The sequence below is a fragment of the Plodia interpunctella genome, chromosome 21, assembly GCF_027563975.2.
Source record: "Plodia interpunctella isolate USDA-ARS_2022_Savannah chromosome 21, ilPloInte3.2, whole genome shotgun sequence".
NCBI classification, from domain to species: domain Eukaryota; kingdom Metazoa; phylum Arthropoda; class Insecta; order Lepidoptera; family Pyralidae; genus Plodia; species Plodia interpunctella.
The window spans coordinates 351467-371211 of record NC_071314.1 but is presented as its reverse complement, the minus strand read 5'-3'; the positions used below and the strand labels follow the sequence as shown (position 1 = coordinate 371211).

At 37.3% G+C, this 19745-nt stretch overlaps 3 protein-coding genes across 4 annotated transcripts in view; 2 read left to right on the top strand and 1 right to left on the bottom strand.

Moving 5' to 3' along the window:
• The window catches only part of Jhbp12 (Juvenile hormone binding protein 12), an 82862-nt gene that overhangs the window by 36695 nt on the left and 26422 nt on the right, over positions 1 to 19745 (bottom strand). The gene's annotated exons all lie outside the window — the stretch shown is intronic.
• Positions 906 to 12601, top strand: LOC128678996 (uncharacterized). 2 transcript variants are annotated; one of them, XM_053760925.1, is made up of 7 exons: positions 906 to 1006; positions 3305 to 3370; positions 4943 to 5091; positions 5636 to 5902; positions 6534 to 6762; positions 8160 to 8693; positions 10846 to 12601. In XM_053760925.1, the coding sequence occupies exons 2-6, from the start codon at positions 3314 to 3316 to the stop codon at positions 8376 to 8378; spliced, it is 921 nt and encodes a 306-aa protein (XP_053616900.1). In that variant the 5' UTR covers positions 906 to 1006; positions 3305 to 3313; the 3' UTR covers positions 8379 to 8693; positions 10846 to 12601. The 2 variants fall into 2 exon arrangements, with proteins under 2 accessions (XP_053616900.1, XP_053616899.1); XM_053760924.1 differs by having other exon boundaries at positions 4943 to 5169.
• The window catches only part of LOC128678981 (calcium/calmodulin-dependent protein kinase kinase 1), a 118179-nt gene continuing 111381 nt past the window's right edge, over positions 12948 to 19745 (top strand). The window contains exon 1 of the mRNA XM_053760905.1: positions 12948 to 13135. Within this exon, the coding sequence (XP_053616880.1) occupies positions 13097 to 13135 (39 nt within the window). The 5' untranslated portion in view covers positions 12948 to 13096. The remainder of the gene's footprint in view (positions 13136 to 19745) is intronic.

The following is a 19745-nucleotide window of genomic DNA, read 5'->3' as shown; positions in this document are numbered from 1 at the left end:
GCAAATACATGGTCACTGACCAGCCGTGTTTATCCTGGCGCCACTTGTATAGAGATGATGATACGACATTATAGTTATAGAAAGATACGGCGATCATCACTAATCCCGAATAGACATCTCGATGTGATTTCATTCGTAAGTTGCATACATCATCGTCATCACCTGCAGCCTCCGTGACTGACCACTGTTGGGCGTGATACGCCATTATTAAATTCTAAATCACTTATAGGGACAAATTACATAGATTGATTTAGCCCCAAAATAAGTTCGAAACTTCTGTTATGGGCTACTAACCAATGATACTATATCCTATAACATATTTACATAATATATAGATAATCATCCAAGACCCAGGTCAATCTGAAAACGATCATTTTCCATGTTGACCTGACCGGGGATCGAACCCGGGACCTCCAGTGTCCGGCGTGACGACCATTAGGTCGGGACGAGGTCGTCAAATTATCATGTGCATGTGAACTGATAACTATATTTTTATAGGATTTGCTTGTTTGCAAGTACTATAAAAATTATTTCCTACATAATATAACTTATACATAAAATATTTATTACATAATAAAACAGAGGAAATAAAAAATGATTTACTGAAGTTTATTAAATACTTAAATTAGTCGAAAGAAAAAGAAACAAAGATTTGTGTTGACAGTTTATTTAATAAGGCCAAAGTTTAGGAAGATGCAACTCCTGTTGACTCCAGCGTCTGGATGCCTGGTAGTGAAAGTAAGAAAGATCCGAAATTGGTATTAGATATTTGTAATAGTGCTTCTTTATAAAATGAATAAATATGTACCTCAAATGTAAAACAATGAAAATACATTTTTCGCAGGTCACGATCATTAGAAACAGGTTTCGTGTCGCACAATCATCTCTATATAGATCCTCGGGTCAGTATCCTCTAGGGATGCTGAGCAGTGAGCCGGCGCGCGCGCACCGCACACACGTGTGTTCCAAATTTGATTTTTTTAGTTTTTTAATTCGGAATCGAAAGGTGAGTTTTATATTATTTTTTTTAGTTTTTTTCACCTGTTCTTTTTCTCTAAGTAACTTTAATTATACTGATTAATTTAAAAGTTTTTTAATTCTTTTTCAATAGTACAGTGCAGTGTCCTATTCATTCGATGTTTTTATTACAAATGAATGGAGATAACTAAAAGGGCAAATATCCTAAATTTAGTTGGAAGAGACCAAGATTTTTAATTTTTTTAACAATTTTATTTACTCTTAACGTAAATATTTAACTATATCTCATGAAATAAACACGCTAATTAAATAGTCATTATAATGCGTTGTGTCTCTATATAGGGTCCATATTTAATGATCATAACAAAATCATTACCTATGTTCCATTCTAATGTATTTTTCGGTTAAGGAAAAACCTTACGTATTTAAAAAAAAGCTGTCTGTGTACGCGTTAAGCTCATAAACTACCAGACAGATCTTTGTACAGTTTTCACCAATAGATATAGGGAATTGGGACCAACACTGTTCAAATGAGTTTCATTCGGCATTTCTTCTTAGCAGTGGTAGTTCCGAAATGCTTGTAGTTTGTAGCTTTTTGAGAAATTACAGAAATTACACAGACAGACGGGATAAGGTACTTTTAATGAATTAGTAATTAAATCTGATTATTTATATTGGTGATTTCTGTGAAAGTTTTATTATAGTTTTATCCGAGCGAATCCGGGTCGGGCTGCTACTATAATATAAAATTTGACGTGAAGTGTCGTCACTCCAAAATACAATTTTCTCTCACACATATAAATTCTTGGGGCCCTCCGACCCATAAATCCCTTATTGCTACACGTTTTTATTTTAACGGCCAGTTTAGAGCCTATAAAGTTTATGAGAAGGAAAACTTTGTGGTTAGGGTCGGGTCGTTACACTTTAAGACCTTTTTAATTTTGGGTTAAACCTTTTATTTTATTGTTTACAAATATAAAGGAGTGGACTAAAATAATATATAAGTCCTTTTTTAGGAGAGATTTTATTTAATACTCCCCCTTAGTGAAGCTTATCTGAGGGTCCAGGGGCCCGAATCTCGTGCAAAGTTCGCTTCATCATTTTTTTTTTCAAATTTTTCGGAAAAAAAAGTCTTTTGTCCGTCACAAAAATATAACTTAACTGTTTCGTTTGTAAATTTGCTTAAAACATACGAACACATTATTCAATAATTAATTCCCCTGTCCGCAATAAAGTGATAAACTCAAAAACAACGTCACAAATAGATACTGTTTTTCCTGAGCAAGGTTTAGTGTATACTTTATGGTTTTACCGGAGCGAAGCCGGGACGAGCCGTCAGTAAATCAAATAAATAAAATCGACTTCGAGTTACTCTACTCTGGGCTCTGCACATGCAAGTCATAATGTCTAAATACAGTATCTTCAAGTTTATTTGTTAGACAAATTAAAAAACCCCCGACTTTCAATATTCATTTCGCTACAACTTTCGAACGGCTGAACCGATTTTCATGTAACATGGCCAAGAACACTCGGGATAAAATTATCTATGATACACAAAAAAACTTTACGAAAATCGGTTCATCCGTTTGGGAGCTACGAAGGCACAGACAGACACGTTAAACTTATAACACCCCTCGTTTTGCGTCGAGGGTCAAAAAGGAAACTAACTTGGGGCAACTAGATCATAAGCATTCTACCTACTCAACCTCTATAATCTAAGTAGACGTTCAAAACAATAGTACATGAACAACCCAAGCTGCAGTACCGGCTTCAAACTAGATTCCGGACCGTTATAGCAAGCGGGCTGACTAGTGATGTCTACGGGATTTACTTGTTTACTATGTTCAGTATGTTTTAGTCAAAATCAATCAATTTTATCATATGTGCATATATTTAAACTGTGAATTTTGAGAAATTTATGAGACTAATAGAAGCCAAAACATTTTTTTTTAATTTTTGTCTGTCTGTCTGTTTGTTCGCGCATCACGCAAATGCGGTATATTTGCGTGATGAGCAAACAGACAGACGGACAAAAATTCACACTTGTATAGCAGATTGTCTAACTTAAAATCTGGTATAGGTTTTATCGCGATACGTTGCTTTGAACACGAGATATTGACAATAATGATAAATGAGAAATAGAATGATATATTATTATAAATAATTTATGAGCCGACGTACGTAATAACGCGGGCGATGCCACGGGCAAAAGCCAGTAAATTAATAAATATGAATAGTTCAACTTATGCAAAACCACAAACCACTTTATAATATCATTATTTGTAATTATATTACCAAATCAAGGCAAATATCGATGGTTTTTCAGATTTGAACAATGCTTCGACACGTGGTTTTTCTATTGGTGATATTGCAGCTAACACAGCTAACTTTGGTATGTAAGTTTATGTTATGTCAAGTGTATGTTATGTTAGCCTCTTGCCTTTCACCTCAGAACGTGGTGGAACAGCTGCCTGTGCTGCCGAAATAAGTAAGAGCAAGCGTAAATACTCGGGTCTACCTGACCTTGTACCCTTCGCAGTTGGGACCAATCGCAGTGGCCTTCTGTCAAAGAAATTTTTGACGGAAATCTCAGCGCGTCTCGTCGAGACAACTAGAGATCTAAGAGCGGGTGTTCTCTCGTAAGATGTGTATTTTCAGGAATATGGGGGAATCTTCGAGGGATTCAACAAAAAAAGACTTCATGTATCAGGTACTTCATGTACCTACAAATTTTTATATGAAGCGTACACGTCTATTGTGATTTTGGTTCAATAAAGTTTATGTGCTTACTTTTGTTGTACTTGCATTGTATGAATATATGTCCTATTCTAGGGCGGAACCACAAACCGCAACTGTTTAACGCATTTAAAATCTTTTTAGTTTTGAATAATTCACGAGTTTACACTATCCGTGTAAGATAACAAAGGAATTGTCATGCGTTGCTAATTTCCTTTCAACACATTTGCTACGTCAGGCTGGTTGAAAATTTTAATTTATTGGTGATCCCGGGCTTCGAAGCCTCATAGCCGCGAATGTAACCGGAAATACGAGAGTACGAAAGGGAGAAAAATATTATTGTTTCGAAAATTTATAGAAGTAACACTATTTTGCAAGTGACTAGATAACATGAGATATATTTTTTGCTGTCGATATGAAGTTACAAAAATCTATGATACATTAATTATATTTTAGTAGTAGTAGTATATAATATATTAACAGCATAATTTGTTTTCTCGGAAAGCAATAATTTCCTTAGCTGTGACCTTAATCGCTCGTCCCATTACAGATTTTCCATTAGGTAATTCATTAGGGACGCCCTACAATTTTTTTTAAATGTGTGATAATAATATTGGGACAAGGGACCTTAATATATACGTCTTTAAGAGAATCGAATATAATTGCCTCTTTTGCTGTGGAGACCTTAAGACCTTGCGGATGCGAAAAATCTCTAGAAAGAAATTTCCCAACGGCTAATTACCTACCTCTAGTGTCCTAGAGACTAAGGTGACTAACGTATAAATTTGGCTATTCAAAGAGAGAATTTTGCTAGACTTCTGGGTACTATGCACTATGATATATAATAGAATGATAGGCACTTATTGACGTCAAAATTTTACTTAAAACTAAAGCGCAAGTGAAAAAGTAGCGGCGCAACAAACTTCACCGCGTGGGTATTTTATTTGGTTTTAATTTTCATGATCATTATCTGCAGGCCTCCGTGACCCACTACTGGGTATAGGACTCCTTGAATCTATACTATTATTATAAAGAGGTAAGCGTTTGTGAGTTTGTATGTTTGAGGCGGGTAATCTCTGAAACTATCCAATCGATTTCAAAAATTCTTTCTTCATTAGAAAGGTACATTATCCAAGATTGTTATAGGTTATATATTTTATTTCAAAATTCCCACCGGAGCGAAGCCCCGGGCAATATCTAGTTTCATATATTTCTCCTCATATTTCAGGTTCGAACAGCCCAACAGTACGTCAAGCTCTCAGACTCCTATCTTCCCGTGGCCATGCAAGTGATAGCTCATCTCACGGACCAGATGGCGTTTGAAGTAAAAGACGACCCACAGCCGACCACCAAGCGACCAACCACGACCAGCAGACCGTACGTGGCGTACCTGGATAGCTACTACCCTGCCTTCCCGGGCTTTGGGAGCGGATGGTTCATGAGATATGGGTGGAGGTGATCTTCTATCCTTTTCTTTCTTCTCTAGTTTTCCTTTTCTTACTGTTTAGCCGGGTGTGTCTATAGTTAACAAAAGCACTCATTACCGAAAGCACGTTTGGGCGTAGATCTTTTTTTGTATTTTTTTGGTATCTCAAACATTTGAAGTTTTCTTTTAGTTTTTCTTCTCCTCTCCTTCTTAAAAAATTGCGAATAATTTAATTACATACTTTAATGCTTATCCTAACAAAAAAGGACTAACATTTTTAATATTCTTTTTAACAATAAAGTTCATCAAGTATTTTTCGTTTTATATGAACCAAAGAATGTACCTATATCATGATCATGTTTATAATAAACTTTATAAATGAATTTCAAAATCCAGCCTCATTCATCTAAATCCATTTACTATCATTAAAAAAAACTTAATCGACAATCATTACTTAACCTTATAATTTTATCAAGTCTATTTCACCAATTTCAGACAGGACCAAACGACAGCCCACCACAAGCCTGGTCTCTTTGCACCTAACTTCCCTCCGATCGACAGGATCCTCCCCAAGAGCCCTCAGAGGTTCGTCCTATTGCCTCTGGAGAGTAACTCCCAGTACACAGTCATAGAACCTCTGGAGAGAAGAACAGAGGAACCGCTGCTGTCGATACACGAGGAAGAAGTCAGCCCTCTGGTGGAGCCTAATCCTGAGGATCCGCCGTTGTTGCCTCCGCATTTCCCGAGTGATAAAGTATCCAGGTAATTTTTGGTAGGGAACAAATTTGTTTGGCTATGCTGCTTCCGTCTGGCAGAAGGGGCAAACCCAATAAGTCCAGGATGATATGCTTGCCAATGGTCTGATAAACCCTTAGTTGGCAATGTTGGCATGTGTATGCCGAAGATTGTGCGACGTGGAGAAGAAATAGAAGTAAACCCTGTGCTCCAACTCCACATAGCTGACGATGTAGGAATCGTTTCTATAAGAGAGAGAAACTCTCCAGGCAATTAGCTTTTGCATATCTTTGTTGTAATCAATGTTTGACTGTAATCAATTCTTCTAAAATTTTCCCGTTTCTGATTGGGTTCTTTTGAATCCTTAACATTCTAATGACTTAATTCTAATGACTATGCTGGCTAAGCAACTCAGCAACAGCTCAAAAGAAGATCTTGGCCTCCGATATTAGAATTTTCCTCTCATTTTTATACCGGCGCCACTTCTGGCCAGTCGGCAGCAAGAGAACATCCGGGTTTCAAAAAATCGGACAATCTGCTTTTCGTCTTTTGACTTCAACGTTTTCTAGGACTACTAAAATTCTTTTTATTTTCAACCTTAGATAAATTTTCATAATTTACAATATATAATCTTAATTAATCAAATACGACATTTCAGATCCGAAGACGGCGATGAGAACCTCCAGTATCTGTCAGAGACCGTCCGCGACATGATCAAGATGGCGCGGGACCCAGACGACGAGCGGCTGGTCGACGTGTTCGGAGACGCGAGAGCTGGCCCCTTGACTGGCAACAAAGCTTCCATGTCCTCTTCCAATTTAAGACTTTTGCTGTTGTATGATCTGCTGAGTAGAGAAGCTAAGAGGCAGAAGTTGAATGATTTTGGCGTAAGTATACTTCTCTCTTCCATCCTCAAGTGTTCCCATTCATCCGGGGCTGTGATGCGAAGCACTGTGTCAGTGTAAAAATCTGGCCTTGAAATTTTGAAGATTCAACTGTAAATTTACAACCTGCTGCATACCTGAAAGTAATCCTATATACTCGTAATAAATCCACTACAGAGTCTTAACAATTAGTAGTAACTAATTGCTAAGAATATATAATGTTCAAAACAAAATATTTTTTCGACCGGATTCAATCTGATATGATGATAACAAAACTGCAAGATATTTGTGATGTACTCAATGTACAATGTTGCAATGTACTCAAATTCCCAGAAAATTATTCAAATTTGTTAAACCATTTTGCGGTTATTACTAGCAACGCACCAGAAAATATTAAACCTTCGACGGTTGTTCCTAAATTGATGCAGACACCACACGCCTCGATTGAATTCATTATTCTAATTAAAATTTATGAACGAACCCCAATTTGAGGTTTTCCCTGAATTTGAAGAGCTTACTTTAAGGGCAATTCATTAACATTTCATTATAATAGCAAACAGGTCTATTCCGGTTGATATATATTCCTGTTTTTACGCAAAATATTGCGCAGACGAAAATTACTTTGATGTTAATTTGTGACTTATGAGCACTTCATTGGCACAAAAGGTTATATTAGTAGCTTTACGTAGTGGGTAGGTATTTATCAGAGCGTTTCGATCACTACGGTCGCGCGGTCATTTCAATTAAATAAAGTTTTAAAAAAGACAATAATTATTTTTACAATCTGACTATACAATAATTAATCTGTATTGTGATAATATAATTTTGTGAAATGATTGATTTTGGAAATGATTTCCTTCCTCGAGAAAATTGACGGATCGTAATGACAGTACGGTCGAAACTCTCTGAGAACCACCAGTGCTGAGTGTGCCCTGTAATAGGTCTACTTCACCATATCACACTTACTTTGGGACTAACCCAATCTGTGTGATTTGTCCTATATTACTCTACATCCTCCAATCAAATGGGAATCCAATCATCCTCAAACAAAATGGAAATCGTACAAGATGAAGGGATACATTAACAAAAAATACCTTGTTAATGACATACCTAGCTGTAATTTGGTTCTGTTTAATTCTTACACTTTCTACCCAAAGGAAGAAATTGCATCCACATTTGCACTGATTACTTTTTCAATACCAAGTTGGCCGGTTATAACCGGTCCAGCCCGATGTCAACACCCCTTGGGCATCTATTGTTGCCTATCAGATACCAATATATAGTCGCCTTGTCTACTACATCCAGGAGAGGATATGGAGTGATCCACTTCCACGGCGGTACCACCAAAAACAATCTACTATTACTATGAGAATATAAAGTAGAAAACCTCTTGTCTTCAGGGTTTCTCCCCAGCCGTGATGCAGACCCTCGTTGGGTCTTCAAGTGGAGGCGCTAGGGCCCAGCTCAGCCTGGCATTGTCCAAGATGCTGGAGAGGAACGACTGCGAGCACCAGTACGCCAACAACAGAGCGAGGGAGATGGTGGCCGAGCTGGCGAAAGACGAGTCCAAGCTGTCTTCAGAGATCAGATACCTGCAGCCCTTGGTGTACTCGTACTAGGTTTAAGACAACAATATACATTGCCATTAACTACTCTAATAAAGATTTATATTGACATAATCGAACATAGCTGCTTCAATGTGGTTATGGTGTCTTTATTTATTCAACGCACAATACAAATAATATTAAGAGATTGTTTTTATACAATTTTGGCTTGGGCCAGTAAATGAAATTTACTGTTTCGATGTTTAATATTAGTTCTATAATTTCCACATAGATTTTTTTTTACGTCTATGGCAAGAAGTGGCACGGGATATGACTGAAAAATTCTAATATCATAGGCCAAAGTTCACCTTGGATCTTCGAGCCAGCTAAGTAAGTAAAGTAGGTACTTCTATGGATTCACGAAAAACTTCTTTTACACTTTATTAATTATAGAAATATTAAAATTAATAACAAAATACAAAGTAAAATACTTCACAAACTATCCGCTTTCTGCTTATATCGATAACATACACTCTAAAAGATAATCATTTTGCAGTCTGGAAAAAGAATAAAACCTAAGACAATCAAAACAATGCCTCGATATAAGAGGAGATCACCTCATTCCGCTTCGCAAAGCTTCAATCCAATCAGTTGGACCAACAAATTGGACGATCGGCGACCGGTAGAAAGTAAGTTTTAAAATCGTAACGGAGACAATCAGCCACAATCAGCACTCGGATCACAATCATAACCTGTTTTGATATACCTTTTGACTATGTACATTATGTACTTTTATATATTATTAGAAAGAAAAAAAAAATTTTTAAGAAACAATAATGGTAAGCCGATCTGGCATGATAGGGACCAACACTGTTCAAATGAGTTTCTTTCGGCATTTCTTCTCAGCAGTGGTCGTTCCGAAATGCCAGTAGTTTCTAGCTTGTGAGAAATAACTATAAATTTAAAGATTGACTAGAAAAAGTGCCTGTGAAGGTCTAATTTCTGAATAAATGATTTGAATTTGAATTTGAATTTGACAAATGACGCCAGAAGAGGTTTCCATTAAATTACACAGACAACGTTTGAATGTTGAGGAGATAATGTTTGTGTTTTAACTGCAAACTCAAAGAAGAAAGATATTATAAGTTTAACATGTGTAAAAGATATTATAAGTTTAACATGGGTAAATCAGAGCTCACTACAAGCTCACTACAGAGATACATTGGTAAAAACTTGACAAGGAATCCAGCCTGGAAACCATACTAAAACATTTCGTATCCAATGAGAAAGTTATGGTATGACGTAAATGATTTTATGACTTGAAACGTTCTCCACAGAGGATCGATTCGCGGCAGACTTCATGTCCGTAAAACCATCTCTATGAATGCTCCGAAGCTGATGCAAAGACCAGCATTTGTTGCAAATGTTTAGCTAATGCTTTATATCCACTTGATCCTAGCAGAACAGGCAATCACATGAAGTTCAGACTTGATGAAGGAGGCCGTATGAGAAAAGGTAGTAAAGCAGATCATGAAGTAGATAGTATATAACGCTCAGATGAAAGGGAGAGAGTTATCTCAATAGACTATGAAGAATGACGCACGAAACAGCCACTGCACATAACCATATTGACGAGATGCAGAATTAGAATTGACCTTGGGACAAAAGTAAAAGAGACGAAAAACCCTAATGAGATTTACCTAATATTATTAGTGTCTGACATTTCCTGTACCACAGAAAATGTCAAAGTTTTCCGTATATTCCCTGCCAAATTATTCATAATATCTACGGGATAACCGCAAACACTTTTGACCGGTTACTCACTCGAATGATTCAGAAAAAGTGTTATAAAAAGACAGTAAAAGGCTTTTAATCATCAGTTCTTTGTCACATTTGACTCCCTTAAGTTGACCGTACAGTTAAATAAAAACTTCACCCAATTAACCTTGGTCAGTGAAACGATGGAGTGTAAGATTTTCGTTGTAAGTTTTTGTTATGTTTTTTTCGTTATTCTTAGCAACCAATAAGATGTTACGAACCAGCTGAGTGGTCTGTATAAGATGTAGAATTTGTATAGTTTTGTGGTAATAAGATAAAATGGATCAGTCCCGAACCAGTATAAGGCTAATTATATATTAATAGGTAGGCATAATCACAGGCCCTAATGAAAAAGGGTGAAGTTTAATTCTATATTTGAAACGCTTTATACAGATTCCTAAGTATGTAAATATATAAATTATCCCATATTTGGTGTAAACTGCTTGATCGATTTTGTTCAAACAAATTTTCGTTTGAGTTTATGTTGAATTATTTATCCGCTAAATTTCATCAACAACAGTTTCGTAGTTTTGCTTGATACAGTGTAACATTTTGTTATGAAATAAACAGATATGAATTCAGTCTCCAAGAATATTTGTCATACTATCACTACAATAGCGATATTTCAATCAAGAAACGGGTCTTTAAGTTACTTAAAAATAAATTCACACGGATGAAGCACACACAGATGCTAGTTTATAAAAAATCACCTAATTTGTTACAGGTTCTTCTCTGCATTGAATTGTCTACAGCATACCATAGACACGCCCCACATCACTACGATTACTACAGTTATGAAGACTACACTAACGAAGTTACAACCAAACCTCCACCAAAAAAGACAACTACACAAAAAATGATAGTGAAAAATAAACCTCAGTATGAAGTAACGGAAAATATAATCGATATCCCCGATGATAAAACTGTTAATCGAAGAATCGATACAACATTCATGATGAACAAGTCTTTAAATAGAGTAAATTCTGAGCAAAAAGTAATACAAGGAGCAGATAATAAGAAAATATATAAAGAACAAATGATAAGCGATTTAGAAAATGAATACAAAACGATAATTGAGATGCTGGATGGAAAGAATCGAGAAACTCACGCACGTCTGATCGATATACCAGCAGTGATCGATAAAATAAAAAAAATATTTGTCAATTTCAAGAAAGTCATTGATTTTGCCAATGATGGCATCGATTGTATAAATATCCTCCGTCAAGAAAAGAAAGCGTGACTGACCGTGAAATAGGAATATTTACTTTATGTTTTACATAAAATTGACTTTCAAAACACTCAATTATGTAAATGTTTGGTTTAATAGACTTTTTATTTAATTTTATACCAATTATGTTCATAGAATTTCATAAAAGTGACACAATTTTACAGTACAGACAAAACTTTTTACTGTTTTATTATATGTATTAAGTAATTACTGCATTTTAGTCAAAGACCGCAAAATAGAGAAAGTTTTAAAGTCGAATGTCAAGGTCAAATTTTGAATGAAGTTGCGTCGACTACATTTCTAGGGATAATAATAGATTCAAAATTAAACTGAAAAGATTATATAGATGTAATGTGCAAAAGACTTTGTAGTTCCGCGTATGTTTTATTTATGTTATCAAATGAATTAAACACGAAATCCCTTCTTACTGCACGTCACGGTTTAATTGAATCAGTTCTGAGACACGGAATAATTTTCAGGGGAAATTCTACAGACAAGGATTTAGCCTACAAAATGCAAAAACATTGTATTCGCGCAATGTTTGGTTTACAAAGTATTGATAGTTGTCAGCCGCTTTTTAAACAACAAAATTCTAACACTTCCTTCACTTTACATACTTGAGGTTGCAATATTTGTTAAATGTAATGCTCATTTATTCCCACGCCTTTGTGATGTTGTGTTAAGAAATCATCGGGATAATTATAGACTATGTTTACACCCTTTTAAAACGGCATTACTCAGTAACAGTATTGTATGTATGGCACCTAAAATTTATAACAAAATTCCACAACATATTAAAGAACAGAATTTAAATTTATTTAAAAAGCACCTCAGGTTGCTTGCTGATTGATAAATGTTATTATAATTTGAACAGATAAGATAATTATTTAGTTAATTTAGTTACTTTTATTTATTCAATTTTGTTTTGTGGGATGATAGCGTGCTCTCCATTTAAATTTGCATACCCGTGGACGGTTTTAACACCACATTGTAAAAAAAATGTAAACTTATGTTTTTGCAAATAAATAATCTTTGTCTTTGTCTTTGCATTGTTAGAAATACTAGAACTTACAAATAAAAGTAATGTTATCAGTGTTAGGTAGGTACAAAGTTCTGTGAATCTTTTAAGCGGTGAAATTTAAGCTTTCACATTTTTGTAATGGCATCTAAAATTGAAAGCATACCTAAGTATGTGTAGTTTTCTAAAATATGTTTGTTGTATAATACGTATTAATAAAAATTATAAAACCCCATTAAGATGAAAAACTTTAATGTAATCGACAAAAAATCTGAAGAATAATTACATAACAAATGTTGGATAAAAGTAATGTTTGCATTATCGTATAGGATAACAAATTACTTATTTACGAAAAAATATTATATCTACCATCGATGTAAATGCAATATCCATATATCAAAAAACCATTTAAAAAAAAAATATGAGAATGCATGTTTAATAAATTCCTTTGCCTTGTGGCGTCTTAATTCTATCAGTGTTCCATTTTCAATTTCCCGAATCACACCTAACATGCCGTAAACCTCCAGGTTTCCATGGAAACGCGACCAGCGCGCGCATCCAGTCACTCCCAATCATTGGAGGGGGATAGTCGCGCGCGGCGGAATTCCGAATGTAAACATTAAAATTACGAAATTTTACTGTTATTTTTTCAATGATGGTGGTTTTCTAATTGTTTTTCTGGTGTTGTGTGGGGTTTTCTCGTGTTATGGTAGTGCCAGGTGTGAGCCAATGGCGGAGGACGTGCAGTTCCACCGGGGCCGAGGTTCCGTGAGTAAATGTTTCGCTAATCGAACTATAATTGCCTTGTTCTGTACATTATTGCAACTACTTTTTGGAAATTAGGTCTCTTTTTTCATTAAGGATATTTGAAATATTTCAGATGTCCAAAAAAACTCCATATGCGTTCGCGTGTACCTACTTGTATTTATAATTTACTAAGCTTTATCCCAAAATAGTGTAATCCAGACATGCTAAATATAGCCTACAGTTTGTCTAAAATCTAGGTATTAATTACACCATATTAATACTGGCATATCTGAATGTTGTTCTCATATATCAATTTAAAATAAAAAAGATATATCTAACAACTACAAAAAAACTATTTTATAACCTTGTTAACATGATCTCGCATTTGTAGGGTCGGGTGAAACAGCTGTTCATTAAAGTTAACATTTTCCCGAAAACGCGCACCTAGTGATGCGGGACCATCGATAGATCTGTTATCGATAAAATGTCCTTAATCAGACGATAAGTGACAATAGGTTTTAGGTATTGTGTCCACATTGTAACAGATAACAGGTGTGCTTTATCCAATCTACTAGAACGATGGTGTTGTCGTCACTTCAAAAGTTTTTTTAAGTTGTACTGAGATAAATTTGTAGAACAAACTTTGTGTTTGTGATGTCAGCTTGCTATTTCTGGGATGCTGATATTTTACAAGCAGTGGTGTAAATTCAATCAAGGACTAATGAATTGGAGATTGAAATGTGGATCGACAAATAAAATATTTTTCTTATAACCTTGACTTTGACTAAGGGATTAAAGACGTGCTTTAGATTCCCATTTTTGTCATCATTATAAAAAGGCAAAATCGTGACAAACCAAGGACTGTCAGAGGTACCTAAGTACCTTGTTCGAAGATGTATGAGTCGACTGACCTTCAGACCTAGAAAATACCTAAGAACATTATTTAGCAAGATACGTGAAGAATTCCAGCTGAATCAGTACAAAAATACGAAAAACATATTATTATTTTTTTCTTTTTTACTAATTTAAATTACACAGATGACGTAAAAAACCAGAGGGGAAATAGATGGAAATTTTTCATTAGCGCGAAAACAAATTGTGCTTTCGAAGCTTTATCTGGTTCCGTAAAGTGGAGCTTCAAATTTATTTGTTGCTTTTCTCAGTGGAGCTTTCTTTTGTTCACTTTAAAGTTTTGATAAAGCGCTTTGTACGGCGAAACCGAAACGAAACGCTCTTAGAATTGGTTCTGTCAGTCAGCCTGTCTGTCTGCCTGTCAGAGGCGCAGGTTAGAGGTTACTTTATATAGGTAGTTGGTTTTAATTAGAACTATTCTAAATTTTTTAGTAAGTCTAGTTTCGTACAAGCACTCTAACATCTAATGATAGGATAAAAAAAACTAAATTTGCTTGTCGGTTAGAGAGATCAGCAATTTATAATTGAATACCTGTTTTGATAAAAACCATAATAAGTATGTAGAATTAGTTTAAACAATAAACAATTAATCAATAAATGTAATTGTGATTTGAAATTGTAGAGATAGAAAAAAAAGTAATGAATGTAAACCCGGGGGAATTAAATATAATTTCTATGCATATTATAAAACAAAGCGTCTGTCTGTTCGCGATAAACTTAAAAATTACTGCACGGATTTTCATGTTGTTAATAACATGCTTTTAATTTTAACCAGTCTGATTCTTGAGGAAGGTTTAGGTAGTTATATATAAACATAAATCTAAAGTAGTTATATATATGTAGTGTGCTTAGACTACTCGAAATAAAATGCCAATGAGAAGAATGGAAGTAGAATAATTTATTTAACAATATTTACATATATTTATAGTACAACATTGATACTGCACACGTAATTCGCATCACGGCACAACTCGCGCGGTGGTGGGGAGCGCGCTGAACGGAGCGCGCGTCGCGTCGCGTTGTTTCTACTCAAACTGTTTGTGGGCTCCACATTATCCCCCTTCAAGCGAAGCGTACACAAGGTTTGATTACTCTTCCATGTCTTGATATCTTCGGCATAGTTGTTGTTTCCTGTTTTCCCGGCTTGACAATACGTGGTTGCGGCGCACTCGGCGTGTGAGCAGATAGTGAGCGCTGAGATGTACTCGTTGCTGGTGCGGGTTTCGAGGAGTGGGGATGGCTCGGTTGCGCGTTTGCCGCTACGTCGTCATCTTGCTTGATTATGTGTGCCGGTTTGAGTCGATCTATGGATATATTGGATGCTCGAAGTGGCAATTCAATCTTGAAATATTTGTTGTTTCGCTCTATCACTCTGTATGGACCGTCATATGGCGCTATCAAGGGGCTTCTCACAGTGTCATTGCGGACGAATACATGACTGCATGTTGATAATTCCTTATATACGAAGAGATTCTTACTCGATGCGATTATTCTCTGTACAGGTGATAGAGTTGACATTGTTTCTGTGAACTGGCGGATGAATTGGGCGTCTTCATTCTTTGACTTTGTAGGTACAAAGAAATCGAACGGGACTCGTAGCGTAGAACCATACGTCATCAGTGCAGGACTAGTGTTGTCGTCACGTAGTGCAGTGCGTATGCCAAGCAAAACTGTAGGTAAATCTTCTATCCACCTTGTACTGGCCTCTCTTGCCATCAATGCCGCCTTCAATGTGCGATGGAATCTTTCCACTTTTCCGTTGGCTTGAGGATGATAGGCTGTAGTTCTTATGCGCCTTATGCCACATTTCTTCATTAGTGCATTGAACAATGATGACTCGAATTGCCGTCCTTGGTCCGTGGTGATTCGTAAAGGACATCCAAATCTCGATATCCATCCTTCATAGACTGCTTGAGCAACAATCTCGGCGGTGATTTCTTTGACCGGTATCGCTTCCATCCAGTTCGTGTTGCGATCGATGATTGTGACGAGGTAGCGGTATCCCTGCGAGATCGGTAGAGGTCCAACGATGTCTGTATGTACATGTTCAAATCTTCTTGCCGGTGAAAACTCGCCTAAGGGACTGACGACATGTCTATGAATCTTCGCACGCTGACAACCAATGCAGGATTTGGCCCATGTTCCGACGTCCTTGTTTATAGACGGCCAAAAATATTTTGAAGTCATTATTCTTCTCGTCGTGCGTATTCCTGGATGGCTTAATTCGTGTTGCGCTTTGAAAGCGGCATAACGAAAAGCTTGTGGTAGATACAGTCGATTTTTTCCTGTCGATGTCTCGTACGTGATAGGTTGAGTGACGCCTGCCAGAATTGTGTCGGCAAAAGTTAATTTCGGATGATTTTTCAAATCTTGTAGGGTGATATCTCTTTTCTGTTCTTGTGATAATTTTTCGTAATCTATGCATGTGAGTAGATCTATTTCTTCTATGCGTGACATGGCATCGGCTGCTAGATTTTTTTCTCCTTGTATGAACTTGATTCTTGAACAAAACTGGCTGATATAATGTAGTTGTCTCTCTCTTCTCGGTGTGTCACTGTTGCTCGGCGGTCTTGTTAAGGCGTTTACTAGAGGTTTGTGATCGGTGTAAATGGTCACTTCGCTCCCCTCTATAAGACGTCGTAGGTGTTTGACAGCGGTGTACATAGCTAGTAATTCGCGATCGTACACGCTGTATCGCCGTTGCGTCTCGCTCATTGACTTCGAGAAAAATGCGAGTGGTTTCCATACTTCATTTTCTTTTTGCTGTAGCACTGCGCCCAAACTGCAGTCAGACGCGTCGGTCAACAAAGATAACGGTGCACCGGGTACTGGATGTGATAACGTAGTAGCTTCGAGAACGCTTTGTCGGCATATATCGAAAGCTGTTTCGGCTTCAGTTGTCCATACTATCGGTGTCTTGTCGTTCTTCTTGGCGTTATGTAAGTATTTGTTTAATTCGTGTTGATGTTCGGCTTGATGAGGTAGGCAGTCACGATAGAAGTTGACCATGCCAAGAAATCTTCTAAGATCTTGCACCGTGTTTGGTTTCGGATAGTTAGAGATGGCGTGAGTGCGCTCTTCGGTCGGTGTTATCCCCTCCACTGAGACTTGATAACCGAGGAATTCAATCTTGTTTCTTCCGAATTCACATTTCTCGATGTTTAACGATACTCCATATTTACTTAGGCGTTCCAGGACAAGTTCTACGTGCCTTCTGTGATCATCCGGATTATTTGAAAATACTAATAAATCGTCGATGAATGAGTAGACGATGTCATCCAAGCCTCGTAGTACCTCGTGCATAAATCTTTGGAATGTTTGGCTAGAGTTTCGTAGGCCAAACGTCATGCAGTTGAATTCGAAGAGTCCGAACGGTGTAATGATGGCTGTCTTTGCTTTATCTTCGTCTCGAATTGGGATCCAATAATATGCCATTTTTAAATCTAATTTCGTAAATATTTTCTTATTGTGCAATCTGTATGTGAAGTCTTGAATTCTCGGTATGGGGTAGCGATCGGGTACAGTCACGGCGTTAAGTCTTCTGTAGTCTCCACACACACGAAGTGAGCCATTTTTCTTTGTGACGACGTGTAATGGACTCGCCCATGGACTTTTGGATGGTTGGCAAATACCCATCTCCATCATTTTCTCAAATTCAATCTTGGCCGCTTTGTACTTGTCGGGTGGGAGGGGTCGAGGCCGGGCGAAGAGTGGGGGGCCGGCGGTTTCGATGTGATGTGTGACGCTGTGTTTTGCTGGTTCCTTCACTGACATCGGGCGTAGTACTTCGGGATATTTTTTTAAGATATCTTGATATATGTGATTTTGGTCTATGATGTATACTGTGGGCTGATTGCTTGTTGTTTCTATGACTTCTATCTTCAAATCAGTGACGCTGTCTATGAGCTTCTTTTGATGTAGATCGACGAGTAACTTGTGACTTCGTAAGAAATCTGCGCCCAGTATGGATGTCTGTACGTCTGCAACGATGAATGTCCATTTGTATGTGCGACGAAGGCCTATGTTGAGATTTATAGTTTTCTCTCCGTAGGTTCGTATCGGCGTATTGTTCGCTGCGTACAACTTGTAGGTGTTGCTCGGAGTTTGGTTTCTGTTTTTCGCTGCTAATACAGATATGTCTGCGCCGGTGTCTACGAGAAAACGCTCTTTCGTGTTCAGCTCCCTGATGCAGAGGCGGTTACTCCCTTTAGTAACACCAACGCCCGCCACCGTCGATGTTGCTTCTAGTTTTCCGACCGTCGCCTAGCGCAGGGTGACTGGCATTTTCTGGCCTTATCACCGAAGCGATAGTGATACGAGCATTCCCATTCTGGGTCACCTGGTTTTCTTCCGTTTCTCGACTTCGATCTGGTTGATGATCTGTTCTGGCGTGGGTTTCTAAAGGGTTGACGACCACGAAATCTGGACCGACCTTCTTTGAGAGCGGCAATCTCAAGTGTAAGCTTTTCTATTTGTTTGCTTAAGACTTGAAATTGCAAGTTGTTTTGCGTTTCGCTGCTGCTTCTAGGGGTTGAATCTTCACGGACTTCTGCTACCGCTTGTTCTGTGTGCTCCATCATCTTGTCTGCCATCGTTTTTTCGGGGTCACCAATTGTAGTGTGCTTAGACTACTCGAAATAAAATGCCAATGAGAAGAATGGAAGTAGAATAATTTATTTAACAATATTTACATATATTTATAGTACAACATTGATACTGCACACGTAATTCGCATCACGGCACAACTCGCGCGGTGGTGGGGAGCGCGCTGAACGGAGCGCGCGTCGCGTCGCGTTGTTTCTACTCAAACTGTTTGTGGGCTCCACATATATATATAAACCCGACCGAAGCCGGTAAGGGCCACTGGTTTAGTTATAAAACGTTATAAACGACAACAGAACTCTGCTCGACAAATATTTAAACAGATGCATTTAGAAATAAGACCCATGAAAGAAATAAGCGATTACCTACATTCGCCGCTCATTTTTTATGTAAATCAGATAGGAAGGAGCCCTTATCAATAATCTTGATCTGAAGGCTGTCCTCAAGGGCACATACAATCAATATGAACCACTTCTTCGAGGAAGTGTTTATATACAACACAGTATGTACACCTTTTTTAAAGTAACCGCTTTTATAAAAGAGTCATAGAGACGAGTATCATTTTTTGGGTTCCGTAGTCAAACAGATAATGAATCCTTACCCTCCGCGGTCTAGCTCAAAAACTGTTAGTACTAAAATGATGTAATTTGGTATGAGCATACACACATTAATCTTAAAATTTTCTATGCGATAGAAGAATGTACCTGTCTGTCCTAGGATCAAATCAAATCATTTATTCAGAAATTCTGAATCTGACCTTCACAGACACTTTTTCAGGTCAAATTTAATATCATATACTAATGTCTCAAAAGCTACACCTTAATCACACTGTCTCTCTGACCCTTCAAACTGGAACACAACAATGCAAGCGCTGCTGTTCGCGGCTGATGTGGATGAGAGTGAGGTGCCCAATGCCAGCCCTTGAAGATGTTGTGAGCGTCCACAAGCTACCGTGACCACTTACCGTGGTGGCCGTATGCCTGTTCGCCACCTTGATAGTATAAAATAGATTTTGGTGACACTATGGTTTCATTTATAGTGTCTTTGGTTGAGTTGCACCAGTCAATTTTGACGTTAACTTTAACCTGCGCAGAAAAAACGTAAAGTATACCATTTC